The sequence below is a fragment of the Balaenoptera acutorostrata genome, chromosome 12 (genome assembly GCF_949987535.1).
Source record: "Balaenoptera acutorostrata chromosome 12, mBalAcu1.1, whole genome shotgun sequence".
NCBI classification, from domain to species: domain Eukaryota; kingdom Metazoa; phylum Chordata; class Mammalia; order Artiodactyla; family Balaenopteridae; genus Balaenoptera; species Balaenoptera acutorostrata.
Genome location: NC_080075.1, coordinates 74242230 through 74259899, shown reverse-complemented (window position 1 = coordinate 74259899; position 17670 = coordinate 74242230). Strand labels below are relative to the sequence as shown.

Genomic DNA, 17670 nt, shown 5'->3' with positions numbered 1-17670 from the left:
GACATCTAAGACTTTGCTCAAATCTCACTTTTTCAACAAGGCCTATAAGACTATCCCCACTCCTACCCTTGATTCCTTTTTCTGATTTCTTGCTCATGTGAGAGTCCAGTGTAAACTGGCAGAGGGGCTCTGATCCATGAATTCAGGGACCCAGCCTCCTTTCATCTAAGGACTCTGCCTCTGTTAACTAACAGAGATCCTTTCATTTGGGCTGGTGTACATAGGGAGTGGGAAGGGCAGAGATAGAAAGAATGGAGAAGACACACCTGCTTTAAACTACCTTGACCCAGAAGTAACACAGACGACTTCCAAACAAATTCTTCCATTGGTAAGAACTAGTCATATGGCCCATCCGGCTACAAGGAGGATGGCTATATAATCTAGTTATATATCCAGAAGAAAAGGAAAACATGGATACTGGTAAGTACTTCTAATCACTAAATATCTTTCTGCTCACTTTCACTACACAAAGAACACACTCAAACCTCTCCCACCGCCCAGAAGCAAACCTGAAGTCCCATTCAGTCAGCACATCTAACTACAAGTGCAGGACCTCTGGCTCTGGCACAGTTTCCTTCATCAAGACCACGTGCAGCTCCTTAAGACACAACCTATGAACTGAAAAGGCATGTTATTTGCACCTGCTCTCCCCAGTCCCAATATACAATAGTGGGACAGGAGCAGAAGGTTCTTCCTTATCAAATATTCTCCTTGGCCATGTGGGCTCTGGCATGCCCTCCTGAGGGGCCGTAAAACCTTCATAACCCACCTCTTTCCAGGGCAAGTTCTGGGTCCTTAAAAAGTGATTTTATAGCTGTAACAGTCAGGCTCATGGTTCCATTGCCAACAGAATTCCCTCAAAAACTTAGCAGGCCTTTGATCTATTTGTTTCTAGTCGGTTTCATGTGCCAGTAACCACACACAAAGTTCTTCCCCAGACATGCCTCCATGCCTCTTGCTTTCAACTAACAGAAGCTACCTGGAGGCCACATGAAACAATAGGTCAGCAGTTTCCAACTCTGGCTGCAAAACAGAATCTTGGCTGCAAAACAGAACTTTCAAAAACTGCCTGTGTCCAGGTTTCGTGTACCCTGGACCCATTAAATCAGAAGCTATGAAGGTGGGAGCAAGATGATTCTGATGAGCAGCCAATAAGAGCTACACTTCATCTGATCTTTGCCACAGGACTGTCACATTTTTTTTTCAACTGAGAACATTTACTAGGTCTTTGATGCTCAAAACCTCTCTCAACTCTTATCTCTTGTTCTCTAGAAATAGTCTGTTTTTCCTTTCACTGCCCCAACTCTCAGAACTTTCTCTATTCCCTTTCATTTTTTGCTTGAAAACTAGCCAATTCTTTCCTAAGCTCATCTCTTTCATGTAATACCTTACCAATAAGAGTCAACACACACTCTAACCTTTTCCAACGTTTGGCCTAGAGTTCGCTTGACATGAAGCAAGTCTTCCAAGTTATCATGGATGACAAATCTACCAAATTGGTCACCACTGCAGAACTTGCGTTTCTGTCTTTCCCAACTCCAACATCAGTGTCCCCATCAGCGTGCTACCTGACTGCTAAGCCAATGAAACAAATTTTAAGGTTTTGTTTTAACAGAATTCCACTTCCGGTACCAACCACTGTAGCAAAAACTAAAACCTCAGTAGCTTAACACAAAGTTTCTCCCTTGCTTCCATCAGAGTCACACAGGTTGGCAGGATATTCCTCTCCACCCATTGTTCAAGGACCCAGTTTCCTTTCATTATATGGTTTCGTCCTCTCTGGGTCCTAATGAAATTCTCTCCACTAAGCTGCTAGAGGGGACAGAAAAGGCACCCAGTTATTAACTGTCTTGTTCTGGGAAGACATATATCACTCTGATCACGTTCCACTGGTAACAGCTATTCACATGGTCCTTTTGGATACAGTGGGGCTGAGAAATGTAGTCTAGATGTGTGCCCGGCAAGAACAGGAAAACAGTGATGTTGATGAGCCCGAGTGGTCTCTTTAACACCCTTAAAACTTAAGCTCCACCAAGGCAGGAATCTTTGTCTAGTTTGTTCATAGATGTATCTCACAAGCCTCTTACAGTGCCTGGGACATAGCAGGTGCTCAAAAAATATCTTCTGAATAAATAATGAATGGACAGAATGAATTACAGGTATGGTACCATATGGCATTTTTTTCTATAATAAAGGCAAATGAATGGATTGATGAATAAAAGAATGGTGAATTATACTGCATAGTTACTTAGATAAAACATGAAACAGAACTTTTGGAAAAATCAAAATAAATTTCCAAGCACCAACACTACACATATCAAATCTACAATGCAAATTCATATACAGACTGGTTAAATGCACACTAAATTCATCTGTTGTGAACACAGAGAAACATTCATTCAAAATTTTAGTACAAACACAGTGGACAAACTTCAAAGAAATTACTATTAAACTGATTACACATTTTTTTGTTAGGTGGAAATTTCTTTACCCACGACAGCCTCAAAATTCATCCATATCTTCCTCAAAGAACAAGGGCACTGCACACACTCCTAGTCTTAAAAACAAGTCACACACAGACACGTAAAAGACCTTACCAATGTGCATCTACCATCATAATGCAAATACTCATCAAAATTCAGAACTAATACATTTATGATACCAGCTTCAAAATTATGCATGCTGATAATACTTGATTTTTCCTGAACTCTTAAGTCACTATAACAAAAATAAATTAATAAACTAGAAAAAAATAACAAAGCTGAAATAAAAATAACAGTAAATGGCAATAAGACTTACTTCACAAGAGTGTTGTGAGGATCAAACAGAAATATAAGAATTCACTTGTGATTTCTATACTTTATGTATGTTATAGATCAACAGAGTATATGAAAAACTGCTTTGTAAATCATAAAGCAATATTCAAACAGTCACTTATCTTTAAATAAATGTAAAATTCCCACTTCTATAAGGGTTTTAAATTAGCTAAATGAGCAAGTTCAAACTAAGGTGAAAAAGAAGTTCCTCATCCTCCTAGCCCCAACATCTAGAAAGAGAATTTTCAGTAGATACATTCCAGAGAATCCAATCATTATAAAAGGTAATAAGGCAAAGAGCTTTCTCAGTGTAAAGAGTTAGACTCTAAACAAAAAACAGTTGAAAAATATTAATAAGTCATTTAATACAGTGGGATACTTGTACTTTAAGAAGAAGAAAAAGTAACAATTTGAAAATCTATAAAATCTCTCTAGTCAATGAAAAAGAGAATAATCTACTGGGTTTTATTTTTTGTTTTCCCTTTGCTTGTTTAAAAAATTTAAAATAATGACTCCTCAACCAAAAAAAATATTGGAATTTACAACACAAGACCCAGGATAGGAGGTTCAGTTTAACAAAATTTTATGGGTTAGCTGTAACTGAAAAGCCATCTAATAAAAAATTATCTGTAACACATTATCAGAGATGTAGGAAGTAAAGTATACACTTGATTAAAGTTTGTTTCTTGTTTTTAACTAATCCCTGATATAAACTTATTTGCTTTTTTCTTGGTTAAGTTTTAAGATGGTTAACTAGGAAAAAAAAGAAAATAGAAAAAAAACCCTGCTTACTGAAGCTTTCTAATACTTAAAGTCTAGTAGGATGACCGGGCTTAAGAACCTAGATCCTGAATTATACTTATGACCCTATATATTTTTCTACCTTTTAGCAAACCAACCAATCAACAAACAAAAGCTAGAGGAAAAGGATTTAAAGCAAGGCTATAGCAATTTAGGAAATAAAAATATGACATTTTTTAAACTCTGGAAATAAACTGAGAGAAGGGAAGAAAAAAATGATTGATGCTAAACTTGTTACATGATTTATAAACACCACAGAAAAATCAGACATTGACCTCTACCCAAATACTGTTATTTAAAATATTGCTTTTGAAAGTAAAGACATCAGCGTGGCAATTGTAAAATACAGTATTTACCCAACTTTAGAGAGGTAAAAATTTAACTCCTTCATCTCATGCAGTTTTCTCTGCTACATTTAAACCCTATAAGCATGAATAAAGTTTGCTTGAAAAAAAGAACTTTAAATCTTCCTTAAAGCTCAGAGAGTAAGTCTTCTGGGGTGGGGGTGGTACCCCCTTGTACAATTTTAAAAGGAGACACTTTTCCCTGGGAAAAGGAGCACTGCAACATTCCATTTTACTGAATAAAAGGGACCACGTCAAAGGTCATAATACCTCCATCTCCTAAAACTTTAAAAACTCTGCTTTTCAAATCAAGTTATGAAGCACAACATATCTGCAAGCCCCATCATAAATGTAAGGGTTAATATTTTATGACATCACATCCTTATTTGATAGGCATCTATCAGAAAAGTGGCCCTGGTGCTGTTACGGATGAAACAGATAACCGCTAGGGACACAGACTGAGACACAAAGCAGTTACCCAAGAGGAATGCTCCTTCATCTGGTGTTGGTTGCTGTGAGGGCCATTGGCATGGCCACGCCAAAAGCAATTTTGGCAGAGCTGGTAGTTGTGGCACTGCTGGCATCGGTACCGGAAACCCATCATACTCTCACACCGGCAATAGGAGCACTCCACAGGGTGGAAGACTTGAGGGATTAGGGCAAGGAGGAGAGGGGACCAGAGGGAGAAAGAAGTCATTTTCATTTGGAGAATAAAGTCAGTACAATGGAAAACCAAATTTAACATAAAAGCAAAGGTGAAAACAAAACTAGAAGTGAAGAATCTAAATTGTCTTCAATTTAGTTAATCTAACCAGCCATTCACTGGAATAAAAAGACACTAACAAAATTTTCCATTTAGAATAGATTACAATCCACCTTAGAAAACAACCAATTTCCTTCTTTAAAATGACTTTCGTGTCTCAAAGTTTAGGTAAATAAACAAGTAAGGAGGAGAGACACTCTCATTCCAAAATTTCTCTTCCAAACCTATTTTTTTTAAGAGATGTACATTGTTAGTTGTGGACATATGTTTCCTTCACTAACATAAAATCTGTGAGAGCCAGTACGACATGCTTTATATCTCTGTTACCTGCAAGTGGTATTTCACACAGTCCTTTGGACTGAAGGCCTCCAAATGTTTGCTGAACTAAATACTACAGGGACTTCCCTGGCAGTCCAGTGGTTAAGACTCCGAGCTTCCAATGCAGGGGGCACTGGTTTGATCCTTGGTTGGGGAACTAAGATCCCATACGCCACAAGGCACAGCCAGTAAACAAATAAATAAATAAATACTACTACATACCTGGGTGCAAATGGTAACTGGTAAAAAAGTAAGGCTAGCCATATCAAAATACTAGTTTTAGGTAAGAGCTCCAAGTATCGGCATAAAATAAGGTACTCTAACCAATGAAGGGGTACTGATTTGGAGAGAGGGAAACTCAGGTGACCTGAGACTCCTTTCTCCACCTCACACAGCATCTTACCTCACGAAAAACTGCCAGCTGGCAGTCAGGATTTATAGGGGTTACTGGGATTCTCTTATAGCCTGAAAGTCCAGTTTACTCAGTGGAAGTGGGCCATAAATGCACAACTATATATTACAGATTGTTATTTATACTTTTAAATGTTGATAGCACAATTGTTCCCTCTGGCAATTCAATTCTGAACACAAGAAATGGAAGTCAAAGGAAAGAGGGATATAATAGTCAAATCTTCATTTGAACAACTCTTTCTAGCACTGTGTATACAAAGGCAGTGTTGTCTCAACTGTAAGGATTTTTAGTCCTACTTCCAAAAATGCATATTAACTAGAGAATCAAGTCTCAAAACAAACGAACAACAACAACAAAACCTGAGCACTAGGTGAGAAAAATAATACAACAAGATCACTAAAGAATAACAGAAAACTAAAATCTGGAATGAGAAATCCAAAGGGCATACCTCCTCTAAGAAATTTAAATTTTTGTTATCAAAATATTTCTAAGGAATAATGAAAGTGTTAATCACATAAGAATGTAATTTATAAATAATATACTACATACAAAGTCACAACAAAATGTTCACAGGGATAACACTAGATCTCAACAAATGAGATCCTCTCTACTTGGGATAGCAGATATAAAATGATTTTATGAAAATGAGCTGGATATGAAACTACGAAAACATTTAGTGCTATAAAGGTATTGTCCCTCGAACCAATACTGTAATAATTTAACAGCATAAATCTCTATCCAAAAATCCTGTTTAAAAATTTAGCTGTTTTAGTCTACTCAAGAGATTCCAGAACTTTAGGAAAATAATCTTGAATCTAAGGACTTGTGAACTAAAGCCATGACTGGGTGAAAGGCTGAGAAGTTTAAAAAAAAAAAAAAAAGGTATGAGTAGGAGGGACAGAAAATAAAAAGAGTACAGCATCGTTCTCTCATTCTTACAAAGTGAAAAAAGAGGACTCTGCTTTTTAGTGCCACTCAGCTATCACTCTTTCTCTTTTGTGGAATGAGGAGAGACAGGCAAGAGGCTTGAGAGAAGGGAGCTTCCAGAGAAAAGCTAGGACCTTTCCTTTAATGAACTCAAACAACCTAAACAAGGAGATAAACTGATAGCAATAGCAGAAAAACCTAAGTAGTTACTAAGAGATAAGTACCATTTCAATTTCAAGTGAAACAAAGATTTAAGTCAAACTACTTGGGAAGGATACTGAGAGTAATTCAGTAGTAAAGGAAAAAACTGAATATGGGTGAAAGCCAGTACTAAATTCTATCTTGGCTATTTTCCTTTAAACTATTCCAAAATTTTATAGTTTTAGTGGTTGATATTGAATATATACAATTTTTTGGAGTTACGTTTTTTATAAACTAAAGAAAAACAAGGAAGTCATGGCTAAGTCAGGTGGGTTTAAGCAGAAAACAACCATCTGGAATCTTGGGGGAAAAGCCTGGAGTTTGAACCACAAAGTTTTCTGACCTGATATTACTACCTCTTGGTATCCTATCTAAGTAATAAGTCCTCCCTCCTTTTTTTTTTTTTTTTTTTGAGAAATAAATATTCCTGTTTTGAAAGCTAAAACCACAAATTCAAATGATGGAGTGCCAGCAAATGTCAACTGTCATTTTCAATGATAATAACTAAGGACATTATAAATACTGTCAGTTCATATACTTCCTATAGCATGGGGAACTGAATGATAAAAGTTCTGCTTACCATTCTCAACGTGGGCAAGCCGATGCATGAGAGGTAGCCAGACAAGGCACTGGGGAGGAGGATCGGCCATCATGGTGTCTAAAAACATATTTAGCATTATCTTTTTCTGTGAAGAGAAAAAAAAACAAATACACTTCATATTTTTCAAATATCTCTGAACTCTAAGATTAAGTTAACTTAGGATTCTCCCAACCAAGTTGTAATGAAATACATGGGAAATTTTATAGCAAAATAAATAATATTTTGCATTACTATAGACACTGCTACACACTATCCTATACATTACTGCTATATTCAAATGCATTTCCACTTACATTATTCTATTTGAGTCTTAAAACAACTGTATAAGACAAATAGGCTAGGATGGAATTACTATGTTGTACACCTGAAAATAATATTGTAAGTTAACTATATTTCAATAAAACATATGAAATGAAAAAAAGATAAATAGGCTAGGTATTACTATCTTCATTTTACAGATGAGATAACATAGGAATGACGCATTTAAATGACTTGTAAAGGTCCTACCAAAATCAGGACTACAACTCAGGTGGCCTTCAAATGACTATTTCTGAAGAATTCTGAAGGAAAGTCTCAGGTCCAGGACAGAGACTGCAGGCCAGCACTGAATTGAGGGAGGGAAAGGTTCTCACATATATGCAAGAGGGCTGAATGAGGGTGATAACAGTAGGAAGTTACAGTCCAAAGGCCCTTATACATAGCTATGCATTGATGGTGTAGTTTGAGAAATGCCTACTCAAATAGGCTGAATAAAGTTTTCCAAAGTGTTTTCCATCTCAGGCATCAAAGTTACTAATGTTTCTGAGATTTCAGTGGAATCTGGGAGGAATGCATGAGCAACGTTAAAAATAAAAACAGAAAGTCACCCAACATTTGAATGGAGGTTCAGACATGGAAAATGCCTCTTACAATAGATACGCAAATAACTGCAATAAACCAAAATGAAATTAAAAGTCTCTAATTAAAATTGAGAAAGAAGATGCTAGGAAGTTTTTAGCTACTCAGAGGTGGTTAATATACGTTTGTACTATATCACTTATCGTAAATGTAATGTTTAAATTAATGTTTCTGAATCATCTTATATTTGTTAAAAATTACTTTTACAAATCCACTTATAATCCTAATGTTACTTTCCCTAAAAGTTTTGATTCACCTATCATGGAGTTTTGTGTGGTTTTTTAAATCTTCAAGATGATAAGGAACAATTATACTTGATATCTCAGAACTCCCTCATAAATACGCTCAGGATCAGTTTCCAAAAGTCGTCCTAAGTCATACTATAATTTGAAGTCCTCCAAAAGCATGAGGAATGAAACCAGAAGAATTGTGTCCCAGTGCTCTGTCTTCCATTAACTACGTGATTTGGGGGAAATCACCTAAGTTTCTGGTTTCAGTTTTCTTATCTCTCAAGGGCTAGAGCAGTGGTTCTTGAAGCATGGTCAGAGGTCCCCCTGCGAGGTTTCTAAAACATTTCCAAGGAGCCCATGAGGTCAAAACTATTTTCATAATAATACTAAGACATTATTTGCCTTTTTCAATCTGATTCTCTCATGACTGTACAGTGGAATGCTCCAGAGGCAACGTGGCATATCCACAATTATCTGCAAAAGCTTTTAAAATATTCCTCCCTTTTCCAACTACACAGCTGTCTGAAGCCAGATTTTCTTTCCATACTTTAACCAAAACAACATATCACAACAGATTGAATGGATAAGCAGATATAAAAACCCAGCTGTCTTCAACTGAGCCAAATATTAAAGAAATTTGCAAAAAATATAAAACAATGGCATTCTTCTTATTAAATTTTTTTGCTTTGGAATATCTATTTTTCATAAAATATATTATTTATGTTAATATGTAATCGGTTTATCATTGTTCTTTTTAAATGATTTAATATTTTATAATTTATCAGTTTTGATTTCTAATATGGAAATACTGATAGATATAACTCATATAAACAAAAGTTCTCCGGGGTGCTCAAATATTTTCGGGGGTGTAAAAAGGTCCTGATACCAAAAAGTTTGAGAACTCATGGGACAGAATTCCCAGCTCTAAAATTCTGTCCCATTTCCCAAAATTCACTCTTTTTCTCTACCTTTTTGTTTTGTTTTATTTTGGTTTTGCTCCTGAGTTGAACACATTCTTTGCATTTCTCTTTATTTTTTACAACAGAATGTTTATAACAAAAACTATAATAAAATTGCAAGTAATGAACATTCTTGCCACAATTCTCATTTTTCTGTATTTCCCTCCAAATGCATATGTTTCTATATAATTATGTACATAGGGTATATAAAAATATATAATCTGTCTTTCCAGTTAATGTTTTTTCTTTTTTTAATAAATCTATTTATTTATTTATTTATTTCTGGCTGAATTGGGTCTTTGTTGCTACGCGGGGGCTCTCTCTAGTTGTGGCAAGTGGTTGCCATGCACGGGTTTCTCATAGCGGTGGCTTCTCTTGTTGCAGAGCACAGGCTCTAGGCGTGTGGGCTTCAGTAGTTTAGGCACGTGAGCTCTGAAGCGCAGGCTCAATACTTGTGGTGCCCAGGCTAAGCTGCTTCGCGGCATGTGGGATCTTCCCAAACCAGGGCTCAAACCCGTGTCCCCTGCACTGGCAGGCAGATTCCCAACCACTGCGCCACCAGGGAATCCAACACTTAATGTTTTATTAAATACTTTATTGTTTTGCTACAAGGTCTTCTTTTCTAATCATTTTAACAGCTGCCTCATCCACTGAGCAAAAACACCATGATTTATTTATGCTTTCCTCAATAAAACATTGAGCCTGTTTTTATCTTTGTATGCACTCTCATATTTTTCTTAGAAACCAGTGTTTCTGTTTGTTGCCTACTTCCCCGCGCTTTGTTATTCTAATCATCAATACTGACAATTATTAGTCTAAATGCCATTTGACTTCCTCCCTCCACTCTTGGCTACAACTTTCCTGTTTTAAAAGAGGGGAGAAATTATCTCGTAAAGGTGAGAAATCCAGTATCACTAAAATAACGTAAGAAAACAAGTAAAATAATTTAGCATTAGGTCATCATAGCTGCAATTTCCAATCTCATCTTTTCCATTAAAAACTCCTATTTTCTGGGACTTCCCTGGTGGTGCAGTGGTTAAGAATCTGCCTGCCAATGGAGGGGACATGGGTTCAATCCCTGGTCCAGGAAGATCCCACATGCTGCAGAGCAACTAAGCCCGTGTGCCACAACTACTGACCCTACGTGCCGCAACTACTGAAGCCCACAAGTTCTAGGGCCCGCATGCTGCAACTATTGAGCCTGTGTGCTGCAACTACTGAAGCCCGGGCACCTAGAGCCTGTGCTCTGCAACAAGAGAAGCCACCGCAATGAGAAGCCCGCACACTGCAACGAAGAGTAGCCCCCACTCGCCACAACTAGAGAAAGCCCGTGCACAGCAACAAAGACCCAATGCAGCCAAAAACAACAACAACAAAACTCCTATTTTCTTATGGGCAACAGGGAAATATTTCTTATCCATTGCCCTATCACTTACTTGGTAATCAGTTAAACAATGTATGACATTTAGCTAAAAGACTTAAAAACAGCATTTTTTAAATCTTTCAGATTAAAATGTTTTTATGCAAACTTTCTGTGTAAAGTTATAGAAGTATTTTGTCTGACAAGAGCAAACACACATTAACTGGTTACAGGACCAGTGCTATGGGTCAGCCTTTCAGTTATTATAAGACACTGAATTTGTCCATATCACAGATTTATTTTGGACTTTGAAAATTAGAGTACTTTGTAATGACACAACAATATAGTGTTGCTGTGCTTTTTATCGAGATACTTTTATTTATTATAGCTTTTTTTTTTTAATTTTATTTATTTATTTATTTATGGCTGTGTTGGGTCTTCGTTTCTGTGCGAGGGCTTTCTCTAGTTGTGGCAAGCAGGGGCCACTCTTCATCGCGGTGCGCGGGCCTCTCACTATCGCGGCCTCTCTTGTTGCGGAGCACAGGCTCCAGACACGCAGGCTCAGTAATTGTGGCTCACTGGCCCAGTTGCTCTGCGGCATGTGGGATCTTCCTGGACCAGGGCTTGAACCCGTGTCCCCTGCATTGGCAGGCAGATTCTCAACCACTGCGCCACCAGGGAAGCCCTATTATAGCTTTTTTTAAAAAAGAATGGAAAAAGTCTTCAAAAATTCAGAAATTCGGTATTTTCCTCATTGCAAAGATTGTCTCATTTGAGAAAATTATGGAATAATACCAGTGAAAACAACAAGGTTGCAATCACATCCAGGAGCTTTAAGCTTGCAGTTAGAATTCAAGCCCAGATACTTTCTCATGCCATAATAGATTTAAAACCACTACTCAATCCAACTACCTAGTAAACACTGATGATTTTCCAGACACTGTTAGTCATGGGGATTTAAATTTGAAGGAGACCAAGGTGCATCCCTCAGGGCATAAGTGAGCTAGATGTAACAGGCCAGGGCCTGTAGAAGAGGAAACAATTAATCCTACATTGAAAGATTCAGAGCAACAAAGACAAGGAGATATTTAGCTGTGACTTGAAATATAAGGCCTTTGTTGGAGGAGACAAAGAAGGTCGGGGTTACTGGCATTTCAGTGAGAGCTAACAGCATAAACAAAGAAGAGAAGTATACCACTTTCACCTACTCAAAACAAGAGAAATATAAATCAAAACTATGCTGAGATAACACTTCTCAACTCTCAGATTGGCAAAAATTCCTAAGTGTAAGAACATGTGCTGTTGGCAAGGCTGTGGAGAAAAAGATGGACTTACACACTGCTGGTGGGAGTGTAAATGGTACAACCCCTGTGGCACTGGGGCAATATCTAAAAAGAATCCATGGCATCCTGAGGGATGGGGTCTGTCGGGGTAGGAGGGATCAGGAATGAAGGTGAAAGAGAGGCTGGGGTTGGATCGATAAGCAACACCTTGTCTGGCTAACTATCTTATCCAGGAGGCAGTGAGGAGTTAGTAAGGTTTTTTCAAAGCAAACTAGGGACATCAACAGGGCTGTTGTTTAAAATGATGATTTAAACTCAAATTTGCTTATGATTAAAAGGAATAATGGGGAGGACCTTCAAGATGGCGGAGGAGCAAGACGTGGAGATCACCTTCCTCCCCACAGATACATCAAAAATATATCTACATGTGGAACAACTCCTACAGAACACCTACTGAACACTGGCAGAGACCTCAGACTTCCCAAAAGGCAAGAAACTCCCCACGTACCTGGCCGTGTGGTTGATAGGGTCTTGATGCTCCAGCTGGCTGTCAGGCCTGAGCCTCTGAGGTGAGAAGGCCGAGTTCAGGACATTGGACCACCAGAGACCTCCTGGCCGCATGTAATATCTATCAGCTAGAGCTCTCCCACATACCTCCGTCTCAACACTAAGACCCAGCTCCACTCAACGACCAGCAAGCTACAGTGTTGGATACCCTATGCCAAACAACTAGCAAGACAGGAACACAACCCCACCCATTAGCAGAGAGGCTGCCTAAAATCATAATAAGTGCACAGACACCCCAAAACACACCACTGGATGCAGTCCTGCCCACCAGAAAGACAAGATCCAGGCTCACCCACCAGAACACAGGCACCAGTCCCCTCTGCCAGGAAGGCTACACAACCCACTGCACCAACCTTACCCACTGGGGGCAGACACCAAAAACAACAGAAACTACGAACCTGCAGCCTGTGAAAAGGAGACCCCAAACATGATAAACTAAGCAAAATGAAAAGACAGAGAAATACGCAGCAGATGAAGGAGCAAAGTAAAAGCCCACCAGACGAGACAAATGAAGAGGAAACAGGCAGTCTACCTGAAAAAGAATTCAGAGTAATGACAGTAAACATGATCCAAAATATTGGAAATAGAATAGAGAAAATACAAGAAACGTTTAACAAGGACCTAGAAGAACTAAAGAGCAAACAAACAATGATGAACAACACAATAAATGGAACTAAAAATTCTCTAGAAGCAATCAATAGCAGAATAACTGAGGCAGAAGAACGGACAAGTGACCTGGAAGATAAAATAGTGGAAATAACTACTGCAGAGCAGGATAAAGAAAAAAGAATGAGAAGAATTGAGGACAGTCTCAGAGACCTCTGGGACAACATTAAACGCACAAACATTCGAATTATAAGGGTCCCAGAAGAAGAAGACAAAAAGAAAGGGACTGAGAAAACATTTGAAGAGATTATAGTTGAAAACTTCCCTAATATGGGAAAGGAAATAGTCAATCAAGTCCAGGAAGCGCAGAGAGTCCCATACAGGATAAATCCAAGGAGAAACATGCCAAGACACATATTAATCAAACTATCAAAAATTAAATACACAGAAAAAATATTAAAAGCAGCAAGCAAAAAGCAACAAATAACACACAAGGGAATCCCCATAAGGTTAACAGCTGATCTTTCACCAGAAACTCTCCAAGCCAGAAGGCAGTGGCAGGACATATTTAAAGTGATGAAAGGGAAAAACCTACAACCATGATTACTCTACCCAGCAAGGATCTCATTCAGATTCGACGGAGAAATTAAAACCTTTACAGACAAGCAAAAGCTAAGAGAATTCAGCACCACCAAACCAGCTTTACAACAAATGCTAAAGGAACTTCTCTGGGCAGGAAACACAAGAGAAGGAAAAGACCTACAAAAACAAACCTAAAACAATTAAGAAAATGGTAACAGGAACATACATATCAATAATTACCTTAAATGTAAGTGGATTAAATGCTCCAACCAAAAGACACAGACTGGCTGAATGGATACAAAAACAAGACCTGTACATATGCTGCCTACAAGAGACCCACTTCAGACCTACGGACACATACAGACCGAAACTGAGGGATGGAAAAAGATATTCCATGCAAATGGAAATCAAAAGAAAGCTGGAGTAGCAATTCTCGTATCAGACAAAATAGACTTTAAAATAAAGACTATTACAAGAGACAAAGCAGGACACTACATAATGATCAAGGGATCAATCCAAGAAGAAGACATAACAATTGTAAATATTTGTGCACCCAACATAGGAGCACCTCAATACATAAGGCAAACACAACAGCCATAAAAGGGGAAATCGACAGTAACACAATCATAGTAGGGGACTTTAACACCCCACTTTCACCAATGGACAGATCATCCAAAATGAAAATAAATAAGGAAACACAAGCTTCAAATGATACATTAAACAAGATAGACTTAATTGATATTTATAGGACATTCCATCCAAACAAAATACACTTTCTTCACAAGTGCTCATGGAACATTCTCCAGGATAGATCACATCTTGGGTCACAAATCAAGCCTTGGTAAATTTAAGAAAATTGAAATTGTATCAAGTATCTTTTCCAACCACAATGCTATGAGACTAGATATCAATTACAGGAAAAAAAACGTAAAAAATACAAACACATGGAGGCTAAAGAATACACTACTAAATAACCAAGAGATCACTGAAGAAATCAAAAAATACCTAGAAACAAATGACAATGAAAACACGACAACCCAAAACCTATGGGATGCAGCAAAAGCAGTTCTAAGAGGGAAGTTTATAGCAATACAATCCTACCTCAAGAAACGAGAAAAATCTCAAATAAACAGCTAACCTTACATCTAAAGCAATTAGAGAAAGAAGAAAAAAAAAAACCCCAAAGTTAGCAGAAGGAAAGAAATTATAAAGATCAGAGCAGAAATAAATGAAAAAGAAATGAAGGAAACAATGGCAAAGATCAATAAAACTAAAAGCTGGTTCTTTGAGAAGATAAACAAAATTGATAAACCATTAGCCAGACTCATCAAGACAAAAAGGGAGAAGACTCAAATCAGTAGAATTAGAAATGAAAAAGGAGAAGTGACAACTGACACTGCAGAAATACAAAGGATCATGAGAGATTACTACAAGCAACTATGTGCCAATAAAATAGACAACCTGGAAGAAATGGACAAATTCTTAGAAAAGCACAACCTTCCAAGACTGAACCAGGAAGAAATAGAAAATATAAACAGACCAATCACAAGCACTGAAATTGAAAATGTGATTAAAAATCTTCCAAGAAACCGAAGTCCAGGACCAGATGGCTTCACAGGTAAATTCTATCAAACATTTAGAGGAGAGCTAACACCTATCCTTCTCAAACTCTTCCAAAATATAGCAGAGGGAGGAACACTCCCAAACTCATTCTACAAGGCCACCATCACCCTGATACCAAAACCAGACAAAGAGGTCACAAAAAAAGAAAACTACAGGCCAATATCTCTGATGAACATAGATGCAAAAATCCTCAACAAAATACTAGCAAACAGAATCCAACAGCACATTAAAAGGATCATACACCATGATCAAGTGGGGTTTATCACAGGAATGCAAGGATTCTTCAACATATGCAAATCAATCAATGTGATACACCATATTAACAAATTGAAGGATTAAAACCATATGATTATCTCAATAGATGCAGAAAAAGCTTTCAACAAAATTCAACACCCATTTATGATAAAAAACCCTCCAGAAAATAGGCATAGAGGGAACTTACCTCAACATAATAAAGGCCATATATGACAAACCCACAGCCAACATCGTCCTCAATGGTGAAAAACTGAAACCATTTCCTCTAATATCAGGAACAAGACAAGGTTGCCCACTCTCACCACTATTATTCAACATAGTTTTGGAAGTTTTAGCCACACCAATCAGAGAAGAAACAGAAATAAAAGGACTCCAAATCGGAAAAGAAGTAGTAAAACTGTCACTGTTTGCAGATGACATGATACTATACATAGAGAATCCTAAAGATGCTACCAGAAAACTACTAGAGCTAATCAATGAACTTGGTAGAGTAGCAGGATACAAAATTAATGCACAGAAATCTCTTGCATTTCTATACACTAATGATGAAAAATCTGAAAGAAAAATGAAGGAAACACTCCCATTTACCACTGCAACTAAAAGAATAAAATACCTAGGAATAAACCTACCTAAGGAGACAGAAGACCTGTATGCAGAAAACTATAAGACACTGATGAAAGAAACTAAAGACGATACAAACAGATGGAGAGATATACCATGTTCTTGGATTGGAAGAATCAACATTGTGAAAATGACTCTACTACCCAAAGCAATCTACAGATTCAACGCAATCCCTATCAAACTACCACTGTCATTTTTCACAGAACTAGAGCAAAAATTTGCAAAATTTGTATGGAAACACAAAAGACACCGAACAGCCAAAACAATCTTGAGAAAGAAAAACGGAGCTGGAGGAATCAGGCTCCCTGACTTCAGACTATACTACAAAGCTATAGTAATCAAGACAGTATGGTACTCGCACAAAAACAGAAATATAGATCAATGGAACAGGATAGAAAGCCCAGAGATAAACCCACACACATATGGCCACCTTATCTTTGATAAAGGAGGCAAGACTACACAATGGAGGAAAGAAATTAAAGACCTCTTTAATAAGTGGTGCTGGGAAAGCTGGACAGCTACATGTAAAAGAATGAAATTAGAACACTCCCTAACACCATACACAAAAATAAACTCAAAATGGATTAAAGACATAAATGTAAGGCCAGACACTATCAAACTCTTAGAGGAAAACACTGGCAGAACTCTATGACATAAATCACTGTGAGATACTTTTTGACCCACCTCCTAGAGAAATGGAAATAAAAACAAAAATAAACAAATGGGACCTAATGAAACTTAAAAGCTTTTGCACAGCAAAGGAAACCATAAACAAGATGAAAAGACAACCCTCAGAATGGGAGAAAATATTTGCAAATGAAGTAACTGACAAAGGATTAATCTCCAAAATATACAAGCAGCTCATGCAGCTCAATATCAAAAACACAAACAACCCAATCCAAAAATGGGCAGAAGACGACCTAACTAGACATTTCTCCAAAGAAGATATACAGATTGTCAACAAACACATGAAAGGATGCTCAATATCACTAATATCAGAGAAGTGCAAATCAAAATTACAATGAGGTATCACCTCACACCAGTCAGAATGGCCAACATCAAAAAATCTACAAACAATAATGCTGGAGAGGGTGTGGAGAAAAGGGAACCCTCTTGCACTGTTGGTGGGAATGTAAATTGATACAGCCACTACGGAGAACAGTATGGAGGTTCCTTAAAAAACTAAAAATAGAACTACCATACGACCCAGCAATCCCACTACTGGGCATATACCCTGAGAAAACCGTAATTCAAAAAGAATCATGGACCACAATGTTCATTGCAGCACTATTTACAATAGCTAGGACATGGAAGCAACCTAAGTGTCCATCGACAGATGAATGGATAAAGAAGATGTGGCACATATATACCATGGAATATTACTCAGCCATAAAAAGAAACGAAATTGAGTTATTTGTAGCGAGGTGGATGGACCTAGAGTCAGTCATACAGAGTGAAGTAAGTCAGAAAGAGAAAAGCAAATACCATATGCTAACACATATAT

At 37.6% G+C, this 17670-nt stretch overlaps 1 protein-coding gene across 29 annotated transcripts in view; it reads right to left on the bottom strand.

The window, feature by feature from the left end:
* DTNB (dystrobrevin beta) overlaps nt 1-17670 on the bottom strand; it is a 255206-nt gene that overhangs the window by 156440 nt on the left and 81096 nt on the right. For all 29 annotated transcript variants that reach the window (XR_009009899.1, XR_009009898.1, XR_009009901.1 and 26 more), the window contains 2 exons: nt 7163-7268; nt 4440-4606 (listed from right to left, as the gene is read on the bottom strand). Coding sequence is in view for 20 of the 29 variants with exons in the window: in XM_057558169.1 (XP_057414152.1) it covers nt 4440-4606; nt 7163-7268 (273 nt within the window). In the remaining 9 variants the exon portion in view is untranslated. The remainder of the gene's footprint in view (nt 1-4439; nt 4607-7162; nt 7269-17670) is intronic.